Source organism: Heterodontus francisci, chromosome 14, assembly GCF_036365525.1.
Source record: "Heterodontus francisci isolate sHetFra1 chromosome 14, sHetFra1.hap1, whole genome shotgun sequence".
In the NCBI taxonomy this organism is placed as follows: Eukaryota; Metazoa; Chordata; class Chondrichthyes; order Heterodontiformes; family Heterodontidae; genus Heterodontus; species Heterodontus francisci.
The window spans coordinates 13,607,031-13,624,810 of record NC_090384.1 but is presented as its reverse complement, the minus strand read 5'-3'; the positions used below and the strand labels follow the sequence as shown (position 1 = coordinate 13,624,810).

Here is a 17,780-nt window from a genome sequence, read left to right as displayed (position 1 = left end):
AGGACAACAATACAGGACAGGAAAGCAATACAGGACTGGACAACAATACAGGACAGGACAACAGTACAGGATTGGACAGGACAACAATACAGCACAGGAAAACAAGACCGAACAGGACAACAATACAGAACAGGACAACAATACAGGACAGGAAAACAAGACAGGACTGGACAACAATACAGAACAGGACAACAATACAGGACAGGACAACAATACAGGACAGGATAAAACTATAGAACAGGACAACAATACAGGACAGGACAACAATACAGGACAGGAAAGCAATACAGGACTGGACAACAATACAGAACAGGACAACAATACAGGACAGGAAAGCAATAAAGGACTGGACAACAATATAGAACAGGAAAACAATACAGGACAGGAAAACAAGACAGGACTGGACAACAATACAGAACAGGACAACAATACAGGACAGGACAACAATACAGGACAGGAAAGCAATACAGGACTGGACAACAATACAGAACAGGACAACAATACAGGACAGGAAAGCAATACAGGACAGGAAAACAATACAGGACAGGAATACATTACAGGACTGGACAACAATACAGAACAGGACAACAATACGGGACAGGACAACAATACAGGACAGGACAACAATACAGGACAGGACAACAATACAGGACAGGACAACAATACAGAACAAGACAACAATACAGAACAGGACAACAATGCAGGACAGGAAAACAATACAGGACAGGAATACATTACAGGACTGGACAACAATACAGAACAGGACAACAATACGGGACAGGACAACAATACAGGACAGGACAACAATACAGGACAGGACAACAATACAGGACAGGACAACAATACAGAACAAGACAACAATACAGAACAGGACAACAATGCAGGACAGGAAAACAATACAGGACAGGAATACATTACAGGACTGGACAACAATACAGAACAGGACAACAATACAGGACAGGAAAACAATACAGGACAGGAAAACAATACAGGACAGGAAAACATTACAGGACTGGACAACAATACAGAACAGGACAACAGTCCAGAACAGGAAAACAATACAGGACAGGAAAACAATACAGGACAGGAAAACAATACAGGACTGGACTGCAATACAGAACAGGACAATAATACAGGACAAGACAACAATACAGGACAGGACAAGAATACAGAACAGGACAATACAGAACAGGACAACAGTACAGGACAGGAAAGCAATACAGAACAGGACAACAGTACAGCACAGGAAAACAATACAGGACAGGAAAAAATTACAGGACAGGACAACCATACAGAACAGGACAATAATACAGGATTGGAAAACAATACAGGACAGGACAACAATACAGAAGAGGACAACAATACAGGATTGGAAAACAATACAGGACAAGACAACAATACAGAACAGGAAAACATTACAGGACTGGACAGCAATACAGAACAGGACAACAATACAGAACAGGACAAGAATACAGGATTGGACAGAACAACAATACAGGACAGGACAACAATACAGGATTGGACAGAACAACAATACAGGATTGGACAGAACAACAATACAGGACAGGACAACAATACAGGATTGGACAGAACAACAATACAGGACAGGACAACAATACAGGATTGGACAGAACAACAATACAGGACAGGACAACAATACAGGACAGGACAATAATACAGGATTGGAAAACAATACAGGACAGGACAACAATACAGAAGAGGACAACAATACAGGACAAGACAACAATACAGAACAGGAAAACATTACAGGACTGGACAGCAATACAGAACAGGACAACAATCCAGAACAGGACAAGAATACAGGATTGGACAGAACAACAATACAGGACAGGACAACAATACAGGACAGGACAACAATACAGGATTGGACAGAACAACAATACAGGATTGGACAGAACAACAATACAGGACAGGACAACAATACAGGATTGGACAGAACAACAATACAGGACAGGACAACAATACAGGACAGGACAACAATACAGGATTGGACAGAACAACAATACAGGATTGGACAGAACAACAATACAGGACAGGACAACAATACAGGATTGGACAGAACAACAATACAGGACAGGACAACAATACAGGATTGGACAGAACAACAATACAGGACAGGACAACAATACAGGACAGGACAACAATACAGGATTGGACAACAATACAGAACAGGACAACAATACAGGACAGGACAACAATACAGGATTGGACAGAACAACAATACAGGACAGGACAAGCATACAGAACAGGACAACAATACAGGATTGGACAACAATACAGAACAGGACAACAATACAGGACAGGACAATAATACAGGACAAGACAACAATACAGGACTGGACAACAATACAGGACAGGACAACAATACAGGACTGGAAAACAATACAGGACAGGACAACAATACAGAACAGGACAACAATACAGGACAGGACAATAATACAGGACAAGACAACAATACAGGACTGGACAACAATACAGGACAGGACAACAATACAGGACTGGAAAACAATACAGGACAGGACAACAATACAGAACAGGACAACAATACAGGACAGGACAATAATACAGGACAAGACAACAATACAAAACAGGACAACAATACAGAACAGGAAAACATTACAGGACTGGACAACAATACAGGACAGAACAACAATACAAGACAGGACAAGAATACAGGACAGGACAACAATACAGGACAGGACAACCATACAGGATTGGACAGAACAACAATACAGAACAGGACAACATTACAGGATTGGACAGAACAACAATACAGAACAGGACAAGAATACAGAACAGGACAACAATACAGGATTGGACAGAACAACAATACAGGACAGGACAAGCAGACAGAACAGGACAACAATACAGGACAGGACAAGAATACAGAACAGGACAAGAATACAGGACAGGACAACAATACAGAACAGGACAACAATACAGAATTGCACAGGATAAGAATACAGAACAGGACAAGAATACAGGACAGGACAAGAATACAGAACAGGACAACAATACAGGATTGCACAGGACAAGAATACAGAACAGGACAAGAATACAGGACAGGACAAGAATACAGGACAGGACAACAATACAGAACAGGACAACAATACAGAATTGCACAGGATAAGAATACAGAACAGGACAAGAATACAGGACAGGACAAGAATACAGAACAGGACAACAATACAGGATTGCACAGGACAAGAATACAGAACAGGACAAGAATACAGGACAGGACAACAATACAGAACAGGACAACAATACAGAACAGGACAACAATACAGGATTGAACAGAACAACATTACAGGACAGGACAACAGTACAGGATTGGACAGGACAACAATGCAGCACAGGAAAGCAATACAGAACAGGACAACAATACAGGATTGGACAGTATGACAGAACAGGACAACAATACAGATCAGGACAACAATACAGAACAAGAAAACAATACAGAACAGGACAACAATACAGAACAGGACAACAATACAGGACAGGAAAGCAATACAGGACTGGACCACAATACAGAACAGGATCACAATACAGGACAGGACAATAATACAGAACAGGATAAAACTACAGAACAGGACAACAATACAGAACAGGACAACAATACAGGACAGGACAACAATACAGGACAGGACAACAATACAGGACAGGATAAAACTACAGAACAGGACAACAATACAGAACAGGACAACAATACAGGACAGGAAAGCAATACAGGACTGGACAACAATACAGGACAGGACAACAATACAGGACTGGATAACAGTACAGGATAAGACAACAATACAAGACAGGACAACAATACAGGACAGGACATCAATACAGTACTGGATAAAACTACAGAACAGGACAACAATACGGGACAGGACAACAATACAGAACAGGACAACAATACAGAACAGGACAGCAATACAGGACAGGAAAACATTACAGGACTGGACAACAATACAGAACAGGACAACAGTACAGAACAGGACAAGAATACAGGACAGGACAACAATACAGGATTGGACAGAACAACAATACAGGACAGGACAACAATACAGAACAGGACAACAATACAGGATTGGACAGAACAACAATACAGGACAGGACAAGAATACAGAACAGGACAACAATACAGGATTGAACAGAACAACAATACAGGACAGGACAAGAATACAGGACAGGACAAGAATACAGAACAGGACAACAATACAGGATTGGACAGAACAACAATACAGGACAGGACAAGAATACAGAACAGGACAACAATACAGAATTGCACAGGACAAGAATACAGAACAGGACAAGAATACAGAACAGGACAACAATACAGAATTGCACAGGACAAGAATACAGGACAGGACAAGAATACAGAACAGGACAAGAATACAGGACAGGACAAGAATACAGAACAGGACAAGAATACAGAACAGGACAACGATACAGGATTGAACAGAACAACAATACAGGACAGGACAACAGTCCAGGATTGGACAGGACAACAAGACAGCACAGGACAGCAATACAGAACAGGACAACAATACAGGACTGGATAAAACTACAGAACAGGACAACAATACAGAACAGGACAACAATACAGGACAGGAAAACAATACAGGACTGGACCACAATACAGAACAGGACAACAATACAGGACAGGACAACAATACAGAACAGGATAAAACTACAGAACAGGAAAGGAATACAGAACAGGACAACAATACAGGACAGGATAAAACTACAGAACAGGACAACAATACAGAACAGGACAACAATACAGGACAGGAAAGCAATACAGGACTGGATAACAGTACAGGATAAGACAACAATACAAGACAGGACAACAATAAAGGACAGGACATCAATACAGTACTGGATAAAGCTACAGAACAGGACAACAATACAGAACAGGACAACAATACAGAACAGGACAACAATACAGGACAGGAAAGCAATACAGGACTGGATAACAGTACAGGATAAGACAACAATACAAGACAGGACAACAATAAAGGACAGGACATCAATACAGTACTGGATAAAGCTACAGAACAGGACAACAATACAGAACAGGACAACAATACAGAACAGGACAACAATACAGGACTGGATAACAGTACAGGATAAGACAACAATACAAGACAGGACAACAATAAAGGACAGGACATCAATACAGTACTGGATAAAGCTACAGAACAGGACAACAATACGGGACAGGACAACAATACAGAACAGGACAACAATGCAGGACAGGAAAACAGTACAGGACAGGAAAACATTACAGGACTGGACAACAATACAGGACAGGAAAACAATACAGGACAGGAAAACATTACAGGACTGGACCACAATACAGAACAGGACAACAGTACAGGACAGGAAAGCAATACAGGACTGGACAACAATACAGAACAGGACACGAATACAGAACAGGACAACAATACAGGACAGGAAAACAATACAGGACTGGACAACAATACAGAACAGGACAACAGTACAGGACAGGAAAGCAATACAGGAATGGACAACAATACAGAACAGGACAACAATACAGAACAGGACAACAATACAGGACAGGAAAACAATACAGGACAGGAAAACAATACAGAACAGGAAAACAATACAGGACTGGACAACAATACAGAACAGGACAACAGTACAGGACAGGAAAGCAATACAGGACTGGGCAACAATACAGGACAGGAAAACAATACAGGACAGGAAAACAAAACAGGACAGGAAAACATTACAGGACTGGACAACAATACAGAACAGGACAACAGTACAGGACAGGAAAGCAATACAGGACTGGACAACAATACAGAACAGGACAAGAATACATAACAGGACAACAATACAGAACAGGAAAACAATACAGGACAGGAAAACAATACAGGACAGGAAAACATTACAGGACTGGACAACAATACAGAACAGGACAATAATACAGGACAAGACAACAATACAGGACAGGAAAACATTACAGGACTGGGCAACAATACAGAACAGGACAAGAAAACAGAACAGGACAACAATACAGGACAGGAAAACAATACAGGACAGGAAAGCAATACAGGACAGGAAAACAACACAGGACTGGACAACAATACAGAACAGGACAACAGTACAGGACAGGAAAGCAATACAGGACTGGGCAACAATACAGGACAGGAAAGCAATACAGGACTGGACCACAATACAGAACAGGACAACAATACAGGACAGGATAAAACTACAGAACAGGACAACAATACAGAACAGGACAACAATACAGGACAGGAAAGCAATACAGGACTGGACAACAATACAGGACAGGAAAGCAATACAGGATTGGATAACAGTACAGGATAAGGCAACAATACAAGACAAGACAACAATACAGAACAGGACATCAATACAGTACTGGATAAAACTACAGAACAGGACAACAATACGGGACAGGACAACAATACAGAACAGGACAACAATGCAGGACAGGAAAACATTACAGGACTGGACAACAGTACAGGACAGGACAACAGTACAGGACAGGAAAGCAATACAGGACTGGACAACAATACAGAACAGGACAACAATGCAGGACAGGAAAACAATACAGGACAGGAAAGCAATACAGGACTGGACAACAATACAGGACAGGAAAGCAATACAGGATTGGATAACAGTACAGGATAAGGCAACAATACAAGACAAGACAACAATACAGAACAGGACATCAATACAGTACTGGATAAAATTACAGAACAGGACAACAATACGGGACAGGACAACAATACAGAACAGGACAACAATACAGGACAGGAAAACAATACAGGACAGGAAAACAATACAGGGCAGGGAAACATTACAGGACTGGACAACAGTACAGAACAGGACAACAGTACAGGACAGGAAAGCAATACAGGACAGGAAAACAATACAGGACAGGAAAACAATACAGGACTGGACAACAATACAGAACAGGACAACAGTACAGGACAGGAAAGCAATACAGTACTGGATAAAACTACAGAACAGGACAACAATACAGGACAGGAAAACAATACAGGACTGGACAATAATACAGAACAGGACAACAGGACAGGAAAGCAATACAGGACTGGGCAACAATACAGAACAGGAAAACAATACAGGACAGGAAAACAATACAGGACAGGAAAACATTACAGGCCTGGACAACAATACAGAACAGGACAACAGTACAGGACAGGAAAGCAATACAAGACAGGAAAACAATACAGGACAGGAAAACATTACAGGACTGGACAACAATACAGAACAGGACAACAGTACAGAACAGGACAAGAATACAGAACAGGACAACAATACAGGACAGGAACACAATACAGGACAGGAAAACAATACAGGACAGGAAAGCAATACAGGACAGGACAACAATACAGAACAGCACAATAATACAGGACAAGACAACAATACAGGACTGGACAACAATACAGGACAGGAAAACAATACAGGACAGGAAAACAATACAGGACAGGAAACAATACTGGACTGGACAACAATACAGAACAGGACAATAATACAGGACAAGACAACAATACAGGACAGGAAAACATTACAGGACTGGACAACAATACAGAACAGGACAATAATACAGGACAAGACAACAATACAGGACTGGACAACAATACAGGACAGGACAACAATACAGGACAGGAAAACAATACAGGACAGGAAAACAATACAGGACTGGACAACAATACAGAACAGGACAACAGTACAGGACAGGAAAGCAATACAGGACTGGGCAACAATACAGGACAGGAAAACAATACAGGACAGGAAAACATTACAGGACTGGACAACAATACAGAACAGGACAACAGTTCAGGACAGGAAAGCAATACAGGACTGGACAACAATACAGAACAGGACAAGAATACAGAACAGGACAACAATACAGAACAGGAAAACAATACAGGACAGGAAAACAATACAGGGCAGGAAAACATTACAGGACTGGACAACAATACAGAACAGGACAATAATACAGGACAAGACAACAATACAGGACAGGAAAACATTACAGTACTGGACAACAATACAGAACAGGACAAGAAAACAGTACAGGACAACAATACAGGACAGGAAAACAATACAGGACAGGAAAGCAATACAGGACAGGAAAACATTACAGGCCTGGACAACAATACAGAACAGGACAACAGTACAGGACAGGAAAGCAATACAGGACAGGAAAACAATACAGGACAGGAAAACATTACAGGACTGGACAACAATACAGAACAGGACAACAGTACAGAACAGGACAAGAATACAGAACAGGACAACAATACAGGACAGGAAAACAATACAGGACAGGAAAGCAATACAGGACAGGACAACAATACAGAACAGGACAATAATACAGGACAAGACAACAATACAGGATTGGACAACAATACAGGACAGGAAAACAATACAGGACAGGAAAACAATACAGGACAGGAAAGCAATACAGGACAGGACAACAATACAGAACAGGACAATAATACAGGACAAGACAACAATACTGGACTGGACAACAATACAGAACAGGACAATAATACAGGACAAGACAACAATACAGGACAGGAAAACATTACAGGACTGGACAACAATACAGAACAGGACAATAATACAGGACAAGACAACAATACAGGACTGGACAACAATACAGGACAGCACAACAATACAGGACAGGAAAACAATACAGGACAGGAAACCAATACTGGACTGGACAACAATACAGAACAGGACAATAATACAGGACAAGACAACAATACAGGACAGGAAAACATTACAGGACTGGACAACAATACATAACAGGACAACAATACAGGACAGGAAAACAATACAGGGCAGGAAACAAAACTGGACTGGTCAACAATACAGAACAGGACAATAATACAGGACAAGACAACAATACAGGACAGGACAACAATACAGGACAGGAAAACAATACAGGACAGGAAAACAATACAGGACAGGAAACACTACTGGACTGGACAACAATACAGAACAGGACAATAATACAGGACAAGACAACAATACATGACTGGACAACAATACAGGACAGGACAACAATACAGGACAGGAAAACAATACAGGACAGGAAACCAATACTGGACTGGACAACAATACAGAACAGGACAATAATACAGGACAAGACAACAATACAGGACAGGAATACATTACAGGACTGGACAACAATACAGAACAGGACAACAATACAGGACAGGACAACAATACAGAACAGGACAACAATACAGAACAGTACAACAATACAGGACAGGAAAACAATACAGGACAGGACAACAATACAGAACAGGAAAACAATACAAGACAAGACAACAATACAGAACAGGACAACAATACAGGACAGGAGAACAATACAGGACAGGACAACAATACAGGACAGGAAAACAATACAGGACAGGACAACAATACAGAACAGGACAACAATACAGAACAGTACAACAATACAGGTCAGGAAAACAATACAGGACAGGACAACAATACAGAACAGGAAAACAATACAGGACAGGAAAACAATACAGGACAGGACAACAATACAGAACAGGACAACAATACAGGACAGGAGAACAATACAGGACAGGACAACAATACAGGACAGGAAAACAATACAGGACAGGAAAATATTACAGGACTGGACAACAATACAGAACAGGACAATAATACAGGACAGGAAAGCAATACAGTACTGGATAAAACTACAGAACAGGACAACAATACAGAACAGGACAAGAATACAGGATTGGACAGAACAACAATACAGGACAGGTCTAAAATACAGGACAGGACAACAATACAGGATTGCACAGGACAAGAATTCAGAACAGGACAACAATACAGGACAGAACAACAATACAGAACAGGACAACAATACAGAATATGACAACAATACAGGATTGGACAGAACAACAATACAGGACAGGACAAGAATACAGAACAGGACAACAATACAGGATTGGACTGAACAACAATACAGAACAGGACAACAATACAGAACAGGACAACAATACAGGACAGGAAAACAATACAGGACAGGACAACAATACAGAACAGGACAACAATACAGAACAGGACAACAATACAGGACAGGAAAACAATACAGGACAGGACAACAATACAGAACAGGACAACAATACAGGACAGGAAAACAATACAGGACAGGACAACAATACAGAACAGGACAACAATACAGAACAGGACAACAATACAGGACGAGAGAAAATTGCTAGACAGGACAACAATAGAGACAGGGATGAAAAACAATACAGGACAGGATGACAATACAAGACAGGACAACAATACAGAACAGGACAACAATACAGAACAGGACAACAATACAGGACAGGGCAACAATACACAACTGGACAGGACAACAATACAGGACGAGAGAAAATTCCTGGACAGGACAACAATAGAGACAGGGACGAAAAACAATACAGGACAGGATGACAATACAGAATAAATATACAGGGCAGGGTTGTTTTCTTTGGAACAGTGGTGGTTGAAGTGAGATTTAATTGAGGTGTATAAAATTAAGAGGGCTGAGTGGATAGGAAGGACTTATTTCCATGAGCAGAGAAGTTAAAATCTAGGAGCATATATTTAAAGCCATTGGTCGAAGGATTAGAGGGGAATTGAGGGGTAATTTTTTCACGATGGGCGGAATGGCCTCCTTCGGTGTGTTAAATCGTTTTAAGTTTCTAATGCAGGACAGGACAAGAATACAGGACTGGAAAGGCCACCAGTCTCTAATTTGACGTCTCTTTTTTCTCTGTCTTTCTCTCTCTCTCTCTGCTCACCCACAACCACCACCAACCACCACCCCCCACCCCCCATCTCACTCTACCATCCCATCTCTCCCTCTCTCTTCCTACTCTCTTGGTCTCTTTCTGTCTCTTTCACTCTCTCTCCCCATCTCTGTATCTCTCTGCCTCCTCCTTCTGTACCTGTATCTCTCTTTATCTGTCTCTCTCTCTGTTCCCTATCTTTGACCCTCTCTGTCTCTCTCTCTGTCATCTCTACCCACTCTCTCTCCCTTCCTTCTCTTTTTCGCCCTATCTGCCTCCCTCTATCTCTCTGTTCCCCCATCTCTCTCTCATTATTTAATCAGTGCCCCTCTCTTTTCCCTGGTCCCGTCTGCAGACCATTGCTGGGATTACACCAGCAACCACATCCATGGAGACTTTGAACCATTTGTCGACCATCACTTCACCGAGTTACAGAGTGTTCAACCACCACAGCTGCAGCAACTGTACCGCCACATGGAGCTCGAACAGTTGCACGGGCTGGAGTCCTTGCCAGCGACCAGCATCCCCATCAGCACATCGGTGCATTACAACAAAACGCAGCCTTCAGCAACCACCAGCTTCACTATACCCCAGGTAGGTCACATACTCAAAATTGAGTGCAACATCTTCATCTTTTTTTTTCAAATGGCAGCTGTTGGTGATGATTCTGCTCTACATCCATCTGTTGTTTCTTTTCTTGTCCCATTGTCATCTCATGCGGCCTTGTACCTGCAACCCTTGTGTTCTTTTCCTGCATCCTCCTTTTCCCCACCTCTGTACTTGCTTAAAACCTGTAACATCCTTAAATTATTCCAGTTCCAACGAAAGGTTCTCAACCTGAAATGAAAACTCTGTTTCTCCTCTCATACATGCTGTCTAACATGCTGAGTATTTCAAGCATTTTCCATTTTTCTTACAACAGGTACCATCAAAACTAATAGTGTAGGAACCTATCCACTAGACAGATACTGTTACTCATATACCTTCAATAATCAGAATGTATTGACATAACCTCAATGCTCATAGTTTTACTCAGCTACCCTCAGTACTCATAGTATACTTACCTACCCTCAATACTCAGTGTTACTCATTTAACCTCAATACTTAAGAGTGTAACTCACCTACCCTAAATCCTTAGCTACTCACCTACCCCCAATACACTTAGTGTACTCACCTCCACTCAATCTTAAAGGTGTTTCTCACCTACCCCCAATATACTTAGAACACTCACATACACTCAATCCTAAATATGTTACACACCTCCCTCAATACACTTAGCGTATCTGCAAAGTTCACCAATACCAGCTCTAAGGGTATGATTGTGCCCTTGATTTGGTCCAGCGGGTCACTACAGACTCACTCTGTGTTTTCCGCATGTGAACTGATACTTTCAATCCCACCAGCTTTTTCTGCCCAAATGAGTACCCTCCCCAATCACAGTCAGAGTGTGGGATAACCATTCAGGTATCTCTTTGTGTGGGTACCTTGTTGGGGCTGTTCCCAATGTAGGACACTCCATCTGATCTGTAGTATAAGGGTCTGAAAGGGTTCATGTTGAGAGAGTGTAAAGAATACCTCCTACCATGATGATGTAAGAGATCACATGTGAATGAGACTTGAAGATAGATGCAGCATGGCTTTAGAGACACACAGACTGGTGCGAAGCTGTACATAGTTATAATGTAATAAAGGTTAATGTTCTAATTACTTCAGACTAAGGAATCTCTCTAAGCTATACTAACTAAGGTGGCAGCATACCAGACAAGCATACGATATGGTGATCAGCAGTGAAATCGGAAACAATGGCTGTTCTTACCATGCTACACCCAGAAGAAAACTTTGAAGAAATTTAGAAGAGAGCTGACCTGGAAAAAAGCGTCAAAACTGCAGAACCCGAGAAGAGGCTGTGGAAAGCTCCAGAGCTACAGACATGGAGAATCAGGGAATCAGCGGTAGAAATCCGGTCCACCAATCGAAGGCTCAAGTCGGAGAACCAAGCAATAATTGAGGATCAGGTGAGCAACCCTGAAAGAGAGTAATAGATTTGTCCCTAACTAGGCAGCAGGCATTAGGCAGGAAGCATTGGGGAGGTCCTCAGCGAGGGCTGATCCGCGGTCGGGGCCATTACACATGGTGACCGGAGTGAGCGAGAAAAAACAAACAACAAGGCTGAAAATTCTCGATTCTCTTAGAGGAGGGAGTTAAAGGAGTATAGCAGTAATGCTATAAAACTGAGTTTAATACAAGGAGAAATATCCTTAGTCTAGAAGCGAGATTCCAAAGGCAGAGACATTGGCCATAGTGGGAATCAGCCCAGAGCTGAAAAAGCACCAGTAACTTCCAACACTGGAGGGAAAAACCCAAAAGTGAAAGTAAAACAAATTGAATGTACAGAGCTTAAATTCACATTACCAAAGAAGTTCGGACACATGGAAGGACCAAATCAAACTCAAAATTGGTCACTCCAGCAAAAAAAGGATTTCTGAGATATAGAATTGCATCCAAATTAGATAGCCAGTCTCAAGCAGAGCAGTTAACACACTGTTGTATTCTATTGGGGATACAGCAGATGATGTTATTGCAAGACAAGGCATTAATGAGACATCTGCCAAATTCGATTAAGTTTTAAAAGCTTTTGATTCTTCTTAGAACACAAAAGACACTTTACCATAGTGGATGATTTGATGGTATATGATGAGAGATTCCAGAGTCACTCGAGGTAGAAACCTTGAAGAAAATACACCAGTATCATATGGGCAGAACTAAATGTGGAGCATGTGCTCAGGCATCTGTGTGATGGTCAAAATATTGAAAGATATAGAAGAAATGATTTCAAATTGCCACATATGTGCAGTTGACAGACAGGATCAGAGAGAACCTCTTATTTTGATCCAATTCCCAACCAGACTATGCGAAAATCCAGCGATGGATCTGTTCATCTTTAATGGAAAATCCTATCTGATTGTAGTCGATTACTTTTCTAGGTGGATGGAGGTTATGTGTATTTACACAACAACAACTGAAGCAGTGTTACAAGAATTCTTCACAGCACATGGTATACCTGATCAGATAGTGTCCAATAATGGAACACAATTTGCAAATGATTACTTCACGCACTTTGCAGAAAACTATGGATTTGTACATCGAACAAGTTCCCCTGGGTATCCACAATCTAATGGAGAAGCTGAGCAAGGAGTCCGAACTATTAAAGCACTGTTAAAGAAGAAACAAGATTTCAAACAGCGCTCCTGAACTACAGAACGACTTCATTGTTATGCAGATTAGCACCATCCCATCTGCTAATAGAAAGGAAGCTTAGAACACAACTTCCCATCCTACCCAAGAAATTACTTGCAGGGCTACAAATCCATGATTACCAGAGAGTTCAAGACAGAGAAAAATCTTACTGGAAGAAACAAGCCTATAATTATAACAAGGGCTACCATACCAGGAACCTTCCGAAGTGACAAACGATGTGGCTACGAGACCAAAGCAGAGAAGGAGTAATTGTACAGAGAGAGGAGAATCAACAGCAATCTTATTTAGTAAAAACTTCGGAAGGTACTGTAAGAAGAAGGAGAAGGAATCTTATTCCTATTCATCAAAGACGCCCATACATTTGGACGAATCAGAGGTTGAACCTGAAATTCTGAAAACGCCAGATACTACAAACCTCAATGAAGGCTGTCCATTCACTACCAATCTTCCACATCTGACGACAACACGATCAGGGACAGTTGTGACGCCTCCTGACAGATTCAGTCTATGAAGTCAGAGACTCAGGGGAAGATGCTGTAGTATATAAATACATATATTTGGATATAGACTTGGGAAGATGTAGTATAAGGGTCTGGAAGGGTTCATGTTGAGAGAGTGTAAAGAATACCTCCTACCATGATGATGTAAGAGATCACATGTGAGAGAGACTTGAAGATAGATGCAGCATGGCTTTAGAGGAGTCACACAGACTGGTGTGAAGTTGTACATAGTTATAATGTAATAAAGGTTAATGTTCTAATTACTCCAGACTAAGGAATCTCTCTAAGCTAGACTAACTCAGCATTTTAAGATGGAAGTATACCAAAAAACATACAACATAATCATCTTTGTCAAAAGCCTCTGCTTTATTACACTGTCACTGGATTCTCTGCTGCACTGCTCTCCCTGCACCAGTCATATCAGCCTAAGTGATGGGTCTGTGCTGAGTGCTCTCAGTGCACAGTCTGATGTCTCCCAGTACGGCCAGACAATTATAATGATGATCTTTCATTGGGATATAGTGTCAGCAGCTGGTAGGTGAGTACACCATTGGTATTGAGGCCATAAGTGAGTACACCATGGATACTGAGTGACATTACAGACAATATAACATACAGGCTGGCACGTGTTACATGCAGGATAATTTTAGAATATAGAGTGTGTTACACATTGGATATTATGCAGGCTGAAGGGTGTTACACACAGGATTACAAAAAGCTGGAGCTAGTTACAAACAGGATATTATACAGGCTGACAGATGTCGTGCACAGGATCATTTACAAGCCAGTGTATCTTATGCATCGGATAATCCACAAGCTAAAGTGTGTCCCACAGAAGTTAAAATATATGCTGGTGTATTTTACATACTGGCTAATATATAGGCTGCCCTTTCCCTGAACTCGCATAAGATCATAGGAATTAGGAGCTGGTGTAGGCCATTCGGCCCATCAAGCCTCCTCTGCCATTCAAACAGATCATGGCTGATCATCTACCTCTACGCCATTTTTCTCCACCATCCCTATATCCCAAGATGTCATTAGTATTCAGAATTTTATCAATTTCTGTCTTGAGCATGCTCAATGATTGAGCTTCCACCGCCATCTGGGGTAGAGAATTCCACAGATTAATAAAGAAATTCCTCCTCATCTCAGTCGTAACTTGCCTGTCCCTTATTCTGAGACTATGTCCCCTTGTTCTAGACTCACCAGCCGGAGGAAACATGCTATTCATATCCACCCTGTCATGACCTGTAAGAATTTTGTAAGTTTCAACGAGATCACTTCTCATTCTTTGAAACCCTAGAGAATACAAGCCCGGTTTCCTCAACCTCTCCTCATAAGACAATCCCGCCATCCCAGGGACCATCGTTGTATTCCCTCTCTGGCAAGTATATCTTTCCTTAGGTAAGGAGACCAAACTGTACACAATACTGCAGGTGCGGTCTCACCAAGGCTTTATACAATTGAAGCAATACATCTTTACTCCTGTACACAAATCCCCTTGCAATGAAGGCCAACATACCATTTACCTTCTTAATTGCTTGCTGCACCTGCATACTAGCTTTTAGTGGCTCATGAACAAGGACACCCAGGACATCAACACTTCCCAACCTCTCATCATTTAAGAAATACTCTGCCTCTCTGTATTTTTTACCAAAGTGGATCACTTCACACTTATTCCATCTGCCATCTTCTTACCCATTCACTTAGCTTGTCCAAATTCCCTTGAAGCCTCCTTGCATCCTCCTCACAACTTACATTCTCACCTAGTTTTGTGCCATCCGCAAATTTGGAAATATTACAATTGGCCCCATATCCAAATCATTTATATAGTTGGTAAACATCTGTGGCCTTGATCCTTGTGGTACTGCACTAGTAACAGCCTGACATCCTGAGAATGACCCATTTATTCCTATACTCCGCTTTCTGTCTGTTAACCAATTTTCAGTCCATTACAGTATACCCCGAATCCGATGTGCTCGAATTATGTTTACTAACCTGTGTGCGACCTTATCAAAAACCTTCTGAAAATCCTAAGACACTACATCCCTGGTACTCCTTTATCTCTGCTACAAGTAACATCCTCAAAAACTCCAACGGTTTTGTGAAACATGACTTCACTTTCACAAATTCATGTACACAGGCCAAACTGTACTTAATACTCCAGGTGTGGTCTCACCAAGGCTTTATACAACTGTTACAATAGGAAATAAACAGGCTGGAGTGTGTTATAATGGATAATACACAGGCTGGATTATGTTACAACTGACAATACACAGGCTGGAGTGTGTTATAATGGACAATACACAGGCTGGAGTTTGTTACAATGGACAATACACAAGCTGGAGTGTGTTATAATGGACAATACACAGGCTGGAGTGTGTTATAGAGTACAATGCAGAGGCTGGAGTGTGTTGTAATGAACAATACACAAGCCGGAATTTGTGATAATGGACAATACACAAGCTAGAGTGTGTTATCATGGTTAGTGCACAGGCTGGAGTATGTTACAAAGAACAGTACACAGGCTGGAGTTTGTTATAATGGACAATACACAGGTTGCAGTGTGTTGTAACAGTTAGGGCACAGGCTGGGGTATGTTTTAATGAACAAAAAACAGGCTGAATTGCATTATAATTGACAATACACTGGCTGGAATGTGTTGCAATGCACAATACAGAGGCTGGAATGTGTTATAATGGAGAATACACAGGCTGGAGTGTGGTATAATGGACAATACACAGGCTGGAGTGTGGTATAATGGACAATACACAGGCTGGAGTGTGGTATAATGGACAATACACAGGCTGGAGTGTGTTATAATGGACAATACACAGGCAGGAGTGTGTTATAATGGACAATATACAGGCTAGAGTGTGTTATAATGGTTAGTGCACAGGCTGGAGTATGTTACAAAGAACATTACACAGGCTGGAGTTTGTTATAATGGACAATACACAGGTTGGAGTGTGGTATAATGGACAATACACAGGCTGGAGTGTGGTATAATGGACAATACACAGGCTGGAGTGTGGTATAATGGACAATACACAGGCTGGAGTGTGTTATAATGGACAATACACAGGCTGGAGTGTGGTATAATGGACAATACACAGGCTGGAGTGTGGTATAATGGACAATACACAGGCTGGAGTGTGTTATAATGGACAATACACAGGCT

At 41.4% G+C, this 17,780-nt stretch overlaps 1 protein-coding gene across 2 annotated transcripts in view; it reads left to right on the top strand.

The window, feature by feature from the left end:
- The window catches only part of spi1b (Spi-1 proto-oncogene b), a 61,107-nt gene that overhangs the window by 16,644 nt on the left and 26,683 nt on the right, over positions 1–17,780 (top strand). For both annotated transcript variants that reach the window (XM_068045896.1, XM_068045895.1), the window contains one exon: positions 11,197–11,435. In XM_068045896.1, the coding sequence (XP_067901997.1) occupies positions 11,197–11,435 (239 nt within the window). The remainder of the gene's footprint in view (positions 1–11,196; positions 11,436–17,780) is intronic.